The sequence below is a fragment of the Myotis yumanensis genome, unplaced genomic scaffold (assembly GCF_028538775.1).
Source record: "Myotis yumanensis isolate MYYU_CA2020_CCGP unplaced genomic scaffold, mMyoYum1.0.hap1 SCAF_15, whole genome shotgun sequence".
Lineage (NCBI taxonomy): Eukaryota > Metazoa > Chordata > Mammalia > Chiroptera > Vespertilionidae > Myotis > Myotis yumanensis.
In genome coordinates, this window is record NW_027223766.1 from 19,706,293 (window position 1) to 19,723,078 (window position 16,786).

The 16,786-nt window shown below is 37.5% G+C and overlaps 1 protein-coding gene across 1 annotated transcript in view; it reads right to left on the minus strand.

The window, feature by feature from the left end:
• The window catches only part of DNAJC5B (DnaJ heat shock protein family (Hsp40) member C5 beta), a 37,322-nt gene extending 27,437 nt beyond the window's left edge, over positions 1-9,885 (minus strand). Inside the window, exons 1-2 of the mRNA XM_070392332.1 lie at positions 9,859-9,885; positions 5,014-5,141 (exon numbers count right to left, since the gene is read on the minus strand). Coding sequence (XP_070248433.1) covers positions 5,014-5,132 — 119 coding nt within the window. The 5' untranslated portion in view covers positions 5,133-5,141; positions 9,859-9,885. The remainder of the gene's footprint in view (positions 1-5,013; positions 5,142-9,858) is intronic.
• Positions 9,886-16,786: the final 6,901 nt, after the last annotated feature.

Below are 16,786 nucleotides of genomic sequence, written 5' to 3' on the forward strand. Positions count from 1 at the left end.
ATTTATCAGCTAACAAATGAAACATGGTTATACTATTGTAGGGAAAAAGATGACATATGAAAAATAGATGCTTTACTCATAGAAAGATTTTATGATAAAGACTTATAAATAAACATAGGAAGGGGCTGAGCTAGGCCTATGAGGCTGCTATTTATGTGAATTTTTAAGGGAATAAAGAAATAGAAATATTGGTAATTTCCTTCCCAACTCTATACCCACACTTAGAGAACATTGCCCCCTTTTCTTCCCAGGAGTTGGATCCTACAGTTCTTGCTAAGGTAGTGGGTATTTGTGATTCCAGATCCCTAGTCAGAGCCAGCTAGACTTGGGTGAGCGTCTGACCCAGCTGGGTCTATTCGATCCTTGCTCCAGGAATTTGGAATAGGGGCATAGCAAAAACTGGGACGTGGGCAGAACAAAGATAGTTTCCCTCTCCCCATCTCTATCTACTTTTCTGGGACCATGGGGTTTTCCTGAGAAGCTATAAATTGGTTTTAAAAGGAAACCTAGATTTAAAACAACCGAAATATTTATCAACAGGGGACTGATTAAATCATGGGACGTCTATGTTATGGTACATGATGCTGCAGAATGAAAAGAATGAAACTTTTTATGAACTGATCATTCCTGAGAAAGATCTCCAAGGTATATTGTTAAGAGAACAATGCAAAGTGCAGGATAGGAGTTATAGTACACCACCGTTTGTATAATAAGGAAGGAAAATATAATATATGCTTAGACCTTTACCTTTAATATACTTATTATGTCAGGGCTTACGTCTATTATTTTATTATTTGTTTTCTGTTTGTGTCTTCTGTTTCTTACTCCTCCATTTTCCTTTTCTTGTCTTCCTGTGGGTTACTTGAATAAAATTTTCATATATATATATATATATATATATATATATATATACATATATATATATATATCACAGTCTACTGATATTCTACTGATACTCTTTTATCAATTTGAGTGAAGTGCAGAAACTTGACTCCCATTTGGCTCCCATTATCCTCCTCACTTTTAGATATAATTGTCTTGAGTATCAGATAATGTTATAATTTTTATACTAATCATCATATGTAATTTAAAAACTAATGAGGAGGATAATCTATTTTATTTACTCATATTTCTGCATTCTTCATTTTCGCTCCTTCCTTCCTGATGATCTAAGATTCCTTTCTTCATCATTTTCTTTCTTTATCTGAGAATATTTTTATTTTCCCTTAATTCCTGAAGTATAGTATCACCAAACACAGAATTTACAGCTGACAGCTCTTTATTTTTAACACTTGAAAAATGTTGTGTCACTTCTGGCCTCTGTTGTTTCAGATGAAAAATCTGCTGTCATTTGAATTGATGTTCCCTCATAAATAATGTGTTGTTTCTCTGTCTGCTTTTGAGGGTTTTGTTTTTTGGGTTTTTTTTTGTGTGTGTGTGTGTGTTTTTGTCTTTAGCTCTCAGAAGTTTAATTATGATGTGTCTTGGCATGGATTTCTTTAGATTTATCCTATTTATGGTTCACTCAGCTTCTTGATCTGTAGGTTTATAGGTTTGCCAAGCTCGGGGAATTTTTACTCATTATTTCTCTGAACAGTCTTTTGATGCCGCTTTCTTTCTTTCCCTTTTAGGACTCTAATGCTATACATGTTGGATCTTTTGTTACAGCCGTACAGGTTCCTGAGACTCTGTTGTTTATTTTCTGTTTATTTTCTCTCTGTTGTTCAGGCTGGTTAAGTTCCATTGATCTGTCCTCACCTTCGCTGATTCTATCCTCAGTCAGCTCCCTCTACTACAGAGCTCTTCTAGTTTGTTGAAGCATTTGTGCTATTTTCCAGTTCTGTAATTTCCACTTGGTTCTTTTTTTATAATTTCTATTTCTTTGGTGAACTTTCTATTTTTTTTCACTTGTTTCAAGAGAATTTGTAATTGCTTGCTGAATCTTTTTTATTAGAGTTACTTTACAATACTTACCAATAAATCCAATATCTGGTTCATCTCAGTGTGGAAGTCAGATGATTATCTTTTCTCATGTAACTTGTGATTTTCTTGGTTCTTGGTACAATGAGTGATATTCATGTGGACATTTTGGCTGTTGTATTAAGAGACTCTGATTCCTATTTATATATATTTTTTTTATTTTAATGGGCAGCTACTCTGGATTTAACATGCAGTTTCTAGCTTGTGGTCCCTAACCAATTCATCTTCTCTTTCTCCTTTCAGGGTTCTCTTTTACTTGTCTCTTGCATTGTTTCCAAGGCTTTTTAGTCTTGCTTAGCAGGGAGGATCAGAGAAAGACAACCCTGTACTGTCTTGCCCAGATGAGAAAGTCTGGATATATGCTTATAGAGGTAGGTGATCTCTCTAGAAGGGTACACAGGGAATTGCTTTCCCCTGAAACAGAACTTGGAGATCTGATGTATGAGGGAGATTTTTTGTATACCTGTTTGTTTGATCTCATTTTAATCAGGTAAATATATTATCTATTCAAAAATAAAAATAAAATATAAGTGAAGAAAAAAAATGTCTTCTAACTCAGCCTTGTTTTCAAGAGCACAACCAAGGATTACAACAGGTCAAGCAGCGTATGCATTCAACAGTTGGTAATTTTATTAAATTTCACTGACTTTTAATTTCACTACATTTTGACTGCTTTAATTCGGATCCCTGAATATAACAATAATATTATGAGTAGTTTTTCAGCCTGCTCATACACTTTGAATAACTTCCAGAATACAAATGTGTAATTTAGATAGAAGCAGATGCTCTTGGCAGCATACTAGTACCCTAATCAGCTGAAAAAATAATATTTGTATGACATTAAAACAAAATTAATAGGAAGATGTTGACTACATGAAAAGACTTTAGGTTGTAATTATTAAACTTGCAAACAGCTCGGCATAATTAGTGCCTTAATTAGGATATGACCTGAATTTTTAGCTTACAGAATTAATAAAGGCAATTAAAAGTCACATTTGTAAAGTGAATTTTAAAACTTACAAGGTAGTTAGTTAGACATCACTTTTTTTTTTCAATTTGGAGAGCATCTTTGTAGGTATTAAGCTTATAATACAATTACTTTAATTCCCAACTTCCACCCCAGCACAATGTCTCAGCACCAAAGCTTCAAAAGTCAAGTTTAGTGACCCTCGTTCAAGGGTGTCCAGGCACAGGGCTGCGCAGCTCCCAGGCACACACCTGGATAGCTCTAGGACCCAATAAAATGGCAAAGACTCTTTCTCTCCCCACTACCTTACGTGAAATATAAGCTGGAAGATTGACACTGACTTTGGTCAAACTTTACCATTTTCACAGAACTGTTTGGATTCAAATGGTAGTTTCCACCACTGTCACTTATTCTTCAACACATGCTCCTTGAAGGCCTTTTGGGTCCTACAGTTTACCACATAGTGAAGGTTCCAATACAAAGCTAAAGAATTTTTCCATCAATAGATAAAAAGAGAGAATTCAATAAATTTTGGTGGAGTAGTGATTTAGGAAAAAATAAATGTGAAATCATACCTTCATTCCTCATGTTAAACTCCAGATTGACCAAAGATTTAATTTAAAAAATGTAAAATCATAAGTGTACTAGAAGAAATGGGTTAATCCTATATAATACAAGGCTAATATGCAGATTGTCCCCTCAGGAGTTCGACTGGCCGCTATGATGTGCACTGACCACAAGGGGGCGGCACAGAACTAAGTAAGGCCTCGACCAGCAGCCGGCAGCCAGCGGAAGGAAGGCCCCAATTGGCCCTGATTGCCAGCCAGGCCTAGGGACCCTACCCGTGCACAAATTTTGTGCACCGGGCCTCTAGTATTTTCATAATATTGTAATTGGGAGAGGCTTTTTAACCATGACAGATAAGATAAAATCCATAAAGTAAATGACTAACAAATTTATCCACTTAAAAATTCTAAACTTACATACATCAAAAAACCCCATAAGTTTTAAAAACCTAATTCAGGGCCAAATAAGAAGTAACTGATTAAAAATAAACTTTCATTTATATTTTGATTCATTTTTCTTTCTAACAGCATAACTTTATTCCTCAATAAATAAGGACATAATTGAAAATGTACATCATGTTTTATGTACAAGGAAATTAACTCTAGGGAAAAATTAAAAGAATGTACATGTTTTTAAAAATAGCTAACAAGGTAATTAGAGAATAGCCATAGCATTAAAAATCAAAATATTTAATAACACCAGTATACTTTTATGATACGACCTTGTTAAAGTGAAAGAGAATATAGATGAATCCAATTTAAGTTTAAAATGTCTTATTTAAACAGGAAAAAAAGACTAGAAGGAAAAAAATATCAATGATAATTATCATTAGAGATAGAATTATGGATATATGTTATTTTTATTTCTGGTAGTTTCCAATTTTTCTATAATAAGTAAATTATTTTTGTACTCAGTCCTTTAAAAAATAATCCTTGGAGGTTTAAATAAAAAACTGTTTCAAATTTTCCCAAAAATAGCTAACTTGAAACTAGATCAGATATGAAAGATCAAAACTGAAGAGTTAAAAAGTATAGCATACAATATAGCAACAAACCCCCCTTTTAAAAAAAAGATTTGTTGAAACTATATTATATGGGTTATGGGCTTAATCACAACTCCTATTCATTCACAGTGAGATCTCTCTCTCTCTCTCTCTCTCCTCCTCCCCTTCCTACTCCTTCTACTCTTCCTCTTCCTCCTCTCTTTCCCTCCCTTTCTTCCCCCCACCCTTCTCTTACCCCTACCTCTCTCATTGTAGGCTTACAACATAGGCTGCCCTTTCCTAAGGCCCAGCATCATGAGACAGTTCTTTCATAAAAATCAGTGTTGGCCTCTCTATTCCTAACTGCCTGTGTTTATGGAACAGGGAACATGAGCTCCCAAACTGAGATTATCTGGTCTTAGCAGAGAGCAAATATCTTTAATTGAAGGCCCTTGCAAATCACAAAATAACCATCTCTAGTAGTACAGGATATGTCATCATTGAACTGCCTCTGTACCTGTAGGTTTTCTTAATTTCTTCATTTGATGCTCCCTTATGCAGACCAAGAATTTCATACAGAGCTTCTCCAGAGGTTGACATAGTCCGCTGTCTTTGGTTAGGGACGTTACATGCCATTTTCTCCTGCTGTAAAACCAAAAGGGGGAAGTAGCCATGAAGGTTATGCATACTGGATCCTAAAAGGAAGATAGTTCATGTCTGGCCTTTTGCAAAATGACAACCTGAAGTACATTTTTATACCAGCTGCAAAATGAGGGAGTAAAGGGTTAGGATTGCCAAAAGGAGAACTTCAAGTCAGTATGAAAGGCTACAGGCAGCTATACAAATGGAATACGGTTTTGTCCATATGGCAAAATAGAAGCAAGATGTTATCTAAGTATTCAACTAATTCAGAATTATTGAGAAACAATCCTCATAGGTCAGGCATGTGTAGATTTATTTTTAAATAAATCTGTAGAACTTGTAGAACTCCTTCCTTGTCTGCTTTCCAAAGTTAGCCAACAATGGAAATAATCATCCATTTTGCCTTGACCTATTGGCCTAACACAGGGCAAGAGTTTAAAAAAAACAAAAACAACTTTTTGTAAGTATTAAGGAAAAAATCCTGGCCTTATCTGGGAGCCAGGTTAGAACTGCTGGAGCTATGTGATACCAGAGGCCCCACAGTGCTCATGGGCTCTGCCCCTGAGATAGCTCCTTTCCCTGAAGTCTATCCGGAAAGAGTTGTGCTATCCCAAGTCCCAAGGACTATCTTCCTGCTATGTTCTGGCTCTAGGAAGGGCCAGGCAGAGTAGCAAGCACACTAGGGGCATTCCTGCACCCACCACTTGACCTCTCCACGCCTTAATGTCTTCACCCGTAACATAAGGATAAAAAAGACATCATAAGGACATCTTAAAGATTTAGAAATAATGCATCTGATATACCCAGAATATAGTAAGTTCAAAGGAAAATGTAAATATCTTTATTAAAGGCGGCACAGTGTATAAATCAGGGAGTGCACTGTAGTCAGACCCTCTGGGTTGGGTTGTTGGCCTTGCCATGACCCAGCTGCATGGCTTTCCCTATCTGTAAATGGGAGAGAAAAAATGAGCCTAAACACAAGAATTAAATCAATTAATATATTAAACAAAAATGAACACCATTGTTCATAGCAGAAGTATTCATAAAAGCTAAAAGGTGGAAACAACCCAAATGTTCATAAAGCGATTAATGAAAATGTGGTGAGTACATACAATGGGATATTTTTCTGTGATAAAAAGAAATGGAATCCTGACACCTGCTACAATATGGATGAACCTTGAACATTATGCTAAGTAAAATATGCTAAGCCAGTCACAAAAGAACAAATATTGTATGGTTCCTCTTATATGAGGTAACTTGAATAGGCAAATTCATAGAGACAGAAAGTAAAATAGAGGTTACTGGGGGCTGAAGGGGAGTGGGGAATGGGGAGTTATTGCTTACTGGGTACAGAGTTTCTTTTTTGGGATGATTAAAAAGTTCTGGAAAAATACAGTGATGATGGTTTAAAATCATAGTGATTATACTTAATGCCACTCACTGTACAACGTTCACTGAGTCTGGCATCTCAGGGGCCTCTAAAACCATCCTGATCCACCAGGCAACATTGGGCAAGCTCTGCTCTTGCCTGTGTTGGTTTGGTTATTAGCCTGCTGGGAGCAGAGCTGGAAAGTTGGTTCCCACCAAGCCCACCTGACACTGGGACGTACCCGTTGGGCTCTGCTGCTGTCAGCTCTATTTCTATAGATTCCCTAAGTTGAGCATGAGTGTCTCCACATCCCTGACAACACATTCTGGGCCCTGCTAGTCATTCATTCACATTCATTCACTGATAACACTTGCTACACAAGGACCAAAGCCAAGAGATAAATGATGATTTTCAAGGAACTTGTGGTCAGAGGAGCGGACAATCTAAGCAGTTTTTATGTGTGTGTGTTTTTCTGTTGCTGTTGTTGTTGTTGTTTTGCTTTAATGGTAAAATATAACATAAAGCTTACCAGGATAATTATAGATTTTTCTTAAATCACTGCACATAGTCTTCCTTTAAATTGAATGTGACTTCTAGGTATTTGGGGATGAATACTTTGGGGAAAATTACAAGGGAATATTAAGAGATTCAAACCAAACAGATTCAGATGTATTGTGTAGATATTACTAGTATGGATAAAAGGAGCAGTGATTCCCAGTAGAGGCACATGCCCGGGTTGTGGGCTCAATCTCCAGTGTGGGGCGTGCAGGAGGCAGCCGATCAATGATTCTCTCATCATTGATGTTTCTCTTTCTCCCCCCTCTCCTTTCCTCTTTGAAATCAATAAAAATACATTTTTTTAAAAAAGAAGCAGCAGAGATAAATTTGGGTCAACATGCTTCCATAAAGAAAGTGTAGCTAGCTAGTCAAGAGCACTAAGAAGAAAAGTATGGCAAATAGTTACCTTTGCTTTATCTATTTTTCTCTATATTCAGCATTCAAAAGAAAGTTGTAATTTGAGGGGAAAAATGTATTCACTCTTCATCTGTATCATGAAATAAGACAGATGTCAGGGTTCCCAAAAATCAACTGATAGTCCTAAAATCAATTTTAACAAGGCACAGACATACACAATCTTCACTTTGAGAGCATCCTACTCCATGACCAGCTTTAATTCCCTCATATTTGGGTCTTGCTGTCCCAGGAAAAAGATGTACATAGTATTGAAGATAATCTGCTAAACATATTATGTTAACACCCACAGCAGACAATTCAGTTACTTATTTTTCAAAATCTGCAGTGCAGGCCTGGTCTTTAGGGAGATTGCAAATTAATATGGGATGCAAAACTGATAGCCCAATAATGAAACTAGTGTTCAGGGTTAAACTAGTACTAAGTATAGAGGGCAAACTGAACGAGAAGGAATCTTCTGGAGGACAGGGATTCAGCTTTGAGTCCTGGCATTGTGCCTGGCACCTATTAGGTATGCAATAAATGTCTGTTGGGTAATTAAATGAAAGAAGACTTTCTGGTTTGGGGGTTGAAAGAAGAGGGACATTTTGACAGTTTGACTGGAACATTTTTTTTCTAAGGCTGCCTCCTTCAAAGTTATCTCAGGTGTGGAACAACAGAGGTGGGGTCAGTTGGGGGCTACCATTTCCAGAGAATAGTACTGGAAACAGCCTGGGTTTTATCCTTCCCTGTCCCATGGCCATCCCTCTACGCACTCCTCTTCCCAATGGAAAAAAGGAAGGCAGATTGCATCTCTCAAATAATTTCATACATAGAAACTCACACCAGCAAAGACATCATAACTGGCTATTCCTTTGTTTTATGTATTTTTTCAAATCATCTCTTCAATTATAAATCTAATCACACTGTAATCTGTACCTAAGTGAAATATGGTAGCTGACTTGCTCTGTGATGTGGGTTGAATAATATTCAGAATGGGTTGTTATAGGGGAGTTTGGAAATTTTTTATTCTATCTATCACCTTCTTTGCCTTATTCGCCAAAGATTTCCTTTCAGTCTTTAATCAAAGTTGGTCAATGTGGTTAGAGGTTGGCTAACTACAAACTGAAACACAAAGCAACCAAAAGACTGCAAGGTTGCTCTCTGCACATCCAACAGCAACAACTTCTACTTTCCCTGTTTCCTTGCTGAGCTAGAAACCAGACTCTTCATATATTATTGATATAGACAACATTTAGTTTCAAATTCAATAGAGTAATACATTGAAACCCTTAGTTGTTTTAATGTGTAAAAATATATAATGCTCTGAGAACATACAAACTACAGAGTAATAGTGAAAACATTCCCTAAAAACTCTCCTTAAATAACCTTAAATAATGGACTCATACCCTTATTTAACACCTTATATAAAATATATAATTTTATGAATTCTTTTTCTGTAGCCTTTGAATTCTAATATTCCTATGCAAAATTCAAGTCATTATTATTTATTCATAGTCTCTCATCCATAAGCTATCCAATGGAGTAAAAAATGTCATGTAGTTATTAATTTAATCTTGATCATCCAGTACTTGATACTTAATCTTCTGGACTTAAATTAGTTCTAGCTGCATTATAATTCATTAATATCATAATTTCTTAAAGCATTGATTACTATACAGTCACTACCAAACCATATGTTGTCACCCTGTCCCTTATAGGTATAATTGAAAGAAGATTCAGCATGCTGCTGCTGATAGGTATCCAATGCAAAATAAACGCATATTTTAAAGGTTCTACAAATGCTGTTCTAAATTCTTTACGTTCACTTGAAATGTTCCTTTCAAAAAAAAAAAGAAGCTTCATCTATATCTATTATGTGAATTCTGAAAAATGCGAAAAAAATCAAACAATGCTTTTCTTGGCAGGGTCCCTTCATAGTTGAGAAAAAGAAAATGGTCAGGGGAGATAATCATTAAACACAGCAAAAACTCTTTTGATGGCTTGGATTGGGGAAACCAACATGCTCTACTATTCTGTTATTACTTCTGTAATTCCTTCATAGGACTCCATTTATTGGAGAAAAATCTCCTTATTCAAATTGTGTATCTTAAAGCTAAACACACATTCAAAAAGCTAATTCTGTTTTAAGATAATAATTATTCCTAGCATAATTACTTATTTACTATTGAAAAATAATTCTCTCTTAATTGCGTTGGTACTTATATAAACAGCAACCTCAAGACACACAACTCAGAAATGTTACAATACGCACAGTACCTGTTCCTATAACTCCGATTCTGTGTTCTCAATCAGGAACAACGTGACGTTTTTAATTGGTCTGGAAATAGATGTGCAAAGAAATACAGGAAGGCAGAACCGAACGGATCTGTTCCATACCTGTTCCACTGTTTCAAAGCAAACAGTTGCTCCTTTCCATCGTTCCCATATGGAGTTAAGCAGGTCAATGGAGTCAAGTTACTTTTCATTTGTTACTCTCTCAGCCAATTGGTTATCCCTCTGGAAAACATAACAAAGAGAGAATAAAACATGCATGACCATAAAGGTTGCCGTTACAAGGCATCTAGTGATCCCAAAATAATGCTACCTCTATTTTGTTCATTAGTCAGCTGGTACTTGGTTTAACCAAATGCTACAATGGAACTGCCACCAGGTTTTCACCAGAACTTTACATTAAGAAAATGTGCTAATCTCCTGATATGCAAATTGAATTCTTATAATATTTTTATTGAGATATAATTGACAAAACATTATATTAGTTTCAGATATACAACATAATGATTGATTTTTTTATATATTGCAAAATGATCACCACAATAAGTGTTATTAACATCCACCACCTTACATAGTTACAAAAATTTTTTCTTGTGACGAGAATTTTTAAGATCTATTCTCTTAGCAACTTTCAAATGTGTAATACAGTATTAACTATAGGCACCATGCTATATATTACATCCCCATGACTTATTTTACAACTGGACGGTTGTACCTTTTGACCCCTTTCATCCATTTTGCCCAACCCCCAGCCCCCATCTCTGGCAACTGCCAATCTGTTCTCTATATCTATGAGTTCTGTTTTGGTTAGGATTTTTTCTTATCTATATATATAAAAAGCAAGGTGTCCCCTCGGGAGTTGGACTGAGAGACCTGGAGTTCTATCGCTCACTATGACATGTGCTGACCACCAGGAGGCTCTGGCCAGCATCCGGCAACTGGGAAAGGGAGGCCCCAGCCAGCAGCCAGAAGGCCCCGACCGGCCCTGATCACCAGCCAGGCCTAAGGACCCTACCCGTGCATGAATTTCATGCACTGGGCCTCTAGTTCAACATATAAAAGAGATTGTATGGTATTTGTTTTTCTCTATCTGATGTCACTTAGCATAATGCCATCAAGGTCCATCCATGTTGTCATAAATGTCAAGATTTCCTTTTTTATTTTAATAGCCAAATGAGACCCCAGTGTGAGAGAGAGAGTGTGTGTGTGTGTGTGTGTGTGTGTGTGTCACATTCTCTTTATCTGCTCATCCATTGATGGACACAGGTTATTCCCATTTCTTGGCTATTGTAAATAATGCTGAAATGAACATAGGGGTGCATATATCTTTGAAAATTAGTGGGTTTTTTTTGTTTGTCGTGGTTGTTTCAGATAAATACCCAGAAGTGGAATTGTTGGATCATATGATAGTTCTATTCTTAATATTTTGAGGAACCTTCATACTGTTTTCCAGAGTGGCTGAACCCATTTGCAATCCCACCAACAGTGCACAGAGGGTTATGTTTTCTCTACATCCTTACCAGCCCTTGTTATTTCTTACCTTTTTGATAATAGCCATTTTAACAGGTGTGAGGTAATATCTCATTATGGATTTGATTTGCATTTACCTGATGATTAGTAATGTTGAGCACCTTTTAATGTACCTGTTAGACATCTGTATGTCTTCTTTGAAGAAATATCTACTCAGATTCTCTGCCCATTTTTAAATCTGATTATTTGGGGTTTTCTGCTGTTGAGTTGTATGAGGTCTTTGTATTTTGGGGATATTAATCTTTAATTAGATATGTGATTTGCAAATATTTTCTTCCATTTGGCATGTTGCCTTTTCATTTTATTGATGGTTTCATTTGATGTGCAGGATTTTTTTTAATTTGATGTAGTCCTACATGTTAATTTTTGCTTTACTTGCCTTTGTTTTTAGTGTCAAATCCAAAATATCATTGCCGAGACCAATGTCAAGGAGCTTACTGCCTGTCTTTTCTTCTGTGAGTTTTATGGTTTCAGGTTTTACATTCAAGTTTTTAATCCATTTTAAGTTGATTGTTGTGTCTGGTGTAAGACAGGAATCCAGTTCCATTCTTTCACATGTGGCTGTCAGTTTTCCAAACATCATTTATTGAAGAGACAGTTCTTTCTCCACTATATATTCCTGGTCCCCTTGTCATAAATTAATAGGCCACACAAGTGTGGCTTTATGTCTGGGCTCTCTATTCTCTTTCATCTTTGTGTCTGTTTTTAATGCCAATACTGTATGTTATGATTATTATAGCTTTGCAATATAGTTTGAAATCAGGGAGCATGATACCTCCAGCTTTGTTACTCTTTCTCAAGATTGCTTTTGCTATTCGGGGTCAAAGTAGGTTCTTCTAAATTTTCTTTTCTTTACGTCTAAGGCTAGAAATAATCATTTGCTTTAAAGTTACTGGAAAGACCATGTAACATTAATAAGGAGAAAACTGTAATTGCTCAGTATATAATTCAACTATTTTTATATCTGAACATTTTATCCTAACCTTAGTCAAGAAGAACTGAATCACAGTTACCCACATCTTCGTCAAGGTGACTGAGGTGGTTTTAAAGAATTAAGGGATCTCTTGTTAAAACAATACCCAACTCTCAGATGCAAAAACGAGAGAATAGTTTCTGTGATTTCAGGTAAGATTCTACGGACAGAAAAAGTCTTAAATCAACTGAGACAGGTGTTACTCCTGAATTTGGCACAGTGGGTCTGTCTGGCTCCTGAAGCTCAGCAGAGTTGAAAGGTGCTGCTTAGCTTGACACCTAGCTTGGGGCTATTTTGTGTGAACATTTTAGCACTCTGATCTCTAGATGGCACTGTTTTGTTTTGTTTTAGATACAGTATAAAGGAACAAAAGGCTATTTCTCATAGATCCTGATTTCCAACCAGAGTTTAGGAAGCAGCCCTTTGTCATGCAGAGAATTAGGGGGAGGGGAGGAAACAAAAGACATTTAGATCTAAGTTCCAGAATCGCTGCAGCTTTAGGACAATGTCCTTTGATGAAATAAAAGTAGTTGATGGGTTAATGTGATGAGATTAAGGGTGACTTTTTTTAAAATTACAGTTTCTCAAATTCAGTGTAATAAATTATTTAGTAAAATTCATTATTTTATACAATTAACTTTCTTCTTAAATCATTACTTTTAATTTTTAAAATATTGAAAAAACCATGAGTTTTGAAATTTCTTTAAGTATTGCAAAACTCATAGGTGAAGTAGAACTGTAGCTATGTTTCAGAGAGCAAACACAGTTTCTTATTTATCTAGTCACTCAGCAATTACTCACCTACTAGGATCCAGGGGCTAAATGCTAGAAATATACTAGTAAACAAGACCAACCACAGATTCTGGGTTTGTGGGTCACAGAGTTACAGCCTACCAAGAGAGACAGATATTAATGAATGAATACTCAAATAAATATAAAAGTGAGACTTTGGAGAGATGCAACAAGGCCATGCAAATCAGTGGAACAAGGGAGATCAGAGAAAGCCTCCCAGAACAAAAATAACCAAGGAGGGATATGAAAAGAATTAGATGTTGAGGTTGCTGGTAGAATCAAATATATTCTAGGCAGGTGAAAGAGCATGGTCAATGGCCCTCATGCTAAAATTAGAGAAGTAAAAGAGACGTGCTGACGTGCTTTCATACATAGTGCATAGAATGGCAGCATATGCCTCTACAAATATGACTTCTGATATATCCTCTGAAGATACAGCCAGAGGTTAATGGGATCATATTCCACTTAAACAGGTGAGGCTTTCCAGAAGTGGTGAGCTTCAGTGATGTTTGTAAAAGGAAATAACTCATGGTAAGCCCATAAATAATTCCCCAAAGCAAAATGCACCAACTATATTGTAAAAGCATTGCCAATTAAGTCATTTGGGTTTGAAGAGGCTGACTTAGAAGATATTGCAAGATTGAAACAAAGTGGCCTTTCTGTGATGTAGAAAATTGGAGAGAGAATGGTGTGTGTGTGTGTGTGTGGGGGGGGGGGGTTAATTGCTAATTTTCCTGATGTATTCTATTTATGGAATCTGCACTACTCCTTTATTCACTACTAGAGGCCCAGTGCATGAAATTCATGCATGGGGGTGGTCCCTCAGCCCAGCCTATACCCTCTCCAATCTGGGACCCCCCCCCCCGGGGGATGTCCAACTGCCCGCAGGGATTGGGCCTAAACTGGCAGTCGGACATCCGGGACCACTGGCTCCTAACTGCTTGCCTGCCTGCCTGCCTGCCTGATCACCCCCTACCTGCTCCCCTGCTGGCCTGTTTGGCCTGAACTGCCCTCCCCTGCTGGCCTGATTGTCCCTAACTTCCTCTGCCTCAGCCTCCGCCACCTTGGCTTTGTCCGGAAAGACATCCGAAAGATGTTGGGAAGATGTCTGGTCTAATTAGCATATTACCCTTTTATTAGTATAGATTCCTTTTGGGTGCTTCTAGAGACATTGTATATACCTGTCTCAGTGATCGTATAGAGTTAGGGTTACTATAAGTAATGGCAAGTACATCAGCACAGAATCTGCAGCCAGTGCTAGACAAGTTTGAATATTCAACCAAAATAATCTATCATAAACATTAGGGTATATAGTCTTTCATTTAAACTTCCTATCTTAGCAGGTGCAAACACTACTCATTATGAACATGTGATGTGCAAGTGCACATGGCCCCAACAAGTAAATCCTAATCTAAACAGCCCAAAACAATGAACAAAGACATTATTATTGCTCTCATTATTACTATTACCCATCTACATTGTTTATCTATAATAATAAAAGTGTAATATGCTAATTAGACCAGACGTCCTTCCAGACAACCTTCCGGATGGGGCTGCAAGGGAAGCCTGGGTCCCAGGTGCCAGAGGGAAGCCAATGCCAGCAGCCGGGGGGTAGGAAGGCCTACTCTTGTACGAATTTCGTGCATCGGGCCTCTGGTATTATTATAATAAAACATGGAATTTAGGCCACCACTTTGTAAATTTCAAAGGGAAGAATCATCTGGGAAAGCTTTATTCTGTTAAATGAATTTAGAAAGAGGAAAGACAGGTGATAACTTTGATTTTATACAATTAAGAGGCTTTTGGTTACCATTCCGATGGCATCTCAGACATAACTACAGAACAATCCTGGCAATTCTTCTGTAAAATCAAGTGTTTATATTTCAGAAGAGCAAATTTGTTAATTCCTATTAGGCTTCATAATTTTCTGAAGTTAAAAAAATGTCCCTATTGAGGAAGGTTACAAAGAGGACGGAATTTTAATGTGCCTGATGTATAAATATGGAGAAAGCATAGAATCACAGAATGCTGAGCGGAAAGCACTAGATGGAAACTCTTCTTAGGGTCACTTAAAAAAGATTTTAAGAATTTTGATGCCTGGCCAGATTATCCCAAAGCAAAATCTTGCAGACTGGGGCCAGGCTCAGACACTTTTAGGCCCTGAGCGGTTCTAAAGAGCTGCCGGGTTGAGAGACACTGATAACCTCTTCCCTTATTCACTCCATCTGACGAGCAGAGAGCTCTTCAGTTAAGTAACATGGAAAACACCTGCCGACTAAGCAGCCCTCTGGAGGAATTTTCCATTGCCTGGACGTCCTAAGAAAACATTTACTGAAGATAATGGCTCCCATGTGATTAAACACAAAATAAAATTTGGCTTCACATAGTTTAACTCAAGAAGGAATATCCAAAAACAACATGCCTTTTTCTTAGACTCTAGGCAAGTCACTGTAAGCCTGTGTCTTTTCTGTAAAACAATAAAATAGGAACTCTTTTTATCTCTCAGACCTTTTGTCAAATGTCTAGTACAGTGTACCAAGAATGATACTTGGAACTTTTGTAAGCACAGATCTAACGATTGTTCTCTAGGGTTGGGGTTTGGACAATTGGTAAGTAGTTACTCTCTCTGTGCCGCTTCCCCGCACTGCCCCCACCCCACCTCAACACACACACCAAATCAGAACATGGTATGCTAAAGGTGCTTTAAGAAATTGCACTTTTAGCATAAGTGGTTGATCCTTGACCTACGAGCCAGGAGGTCACGGTTCGATTCCCAGTCAGGGCACATGCCCGGGTTGTGGGCTTACTCCCCAGTGTGTGTGGAGGTGAGGGGCCGGGGGGGGGGGGGGGGGGGGCGGGGGCGGGGGATTGCAGAAGGTAGCCGATCAATGATTCTCTCTCATCATTAATGTTTTTATCTCTTCCTCTCTCTTTCTCTCTGAAATCAATAAAGATATATTTTTTTGAAAAGAAAAGAAATTGAAAGTGCAATCTGATTAATTTCATTCCAAATCTACAATTTATCAGTGAATGGGATCCAGTGAATGGTAATTGCTCCCTTGTTATCACAGTGCAGGGCACTATGCTGGGGGTTGTGAGGGATTCAGAGATGGTGATGATGGTGATTAGAGTAACTAACATGTAACTAGATTATTTCATTGAAAACCTACAAAGTATAAGGTTGGTACGTCCACTTCCTGATTTTGCAGAGGAGGAATCTACACCTTCTGATAGTGAGGACAGTCTGGCAGAATGTTCATGGTTTCTAAAGCAATCAGGAAAGCTGTGTCCAGCTCACCGAAGGGCCTGGAAGGAGCAGGAGCAGAGCAGCTGGGAATGAATCTTGACAGTGGCAGTGAGTTTAGACTGTATCAGAGAGCTTTGCTTCAGGAGTTGACAGTCTCATTCCAGGGAACTGCTGCCTGCTGTACTCCCTTGCTTATCAATCTGTGCCAGATGGTGTGTGTGTTAAAGCTCAAGAAAAATAAAAAATAAAATGGAGTGACGGCTTTAAACAAGGAACTACCAATAGTCACGTTCATTAATGAGGCCCAGCGTGTAGTTCAGTGTCGAGGACAATATCTATTTGATTAAACAGAACTCTGAATGAGACCTGTGTTTACTGAAAAAATATTGACTTAGTCTTCTCTCCTGCTAGGAAACGTAATATGTATTTCACAGATGTGAAATTCAAGCACCTCGTTGCTTACTCACAGTAAGCAATTACTGTAATAAACC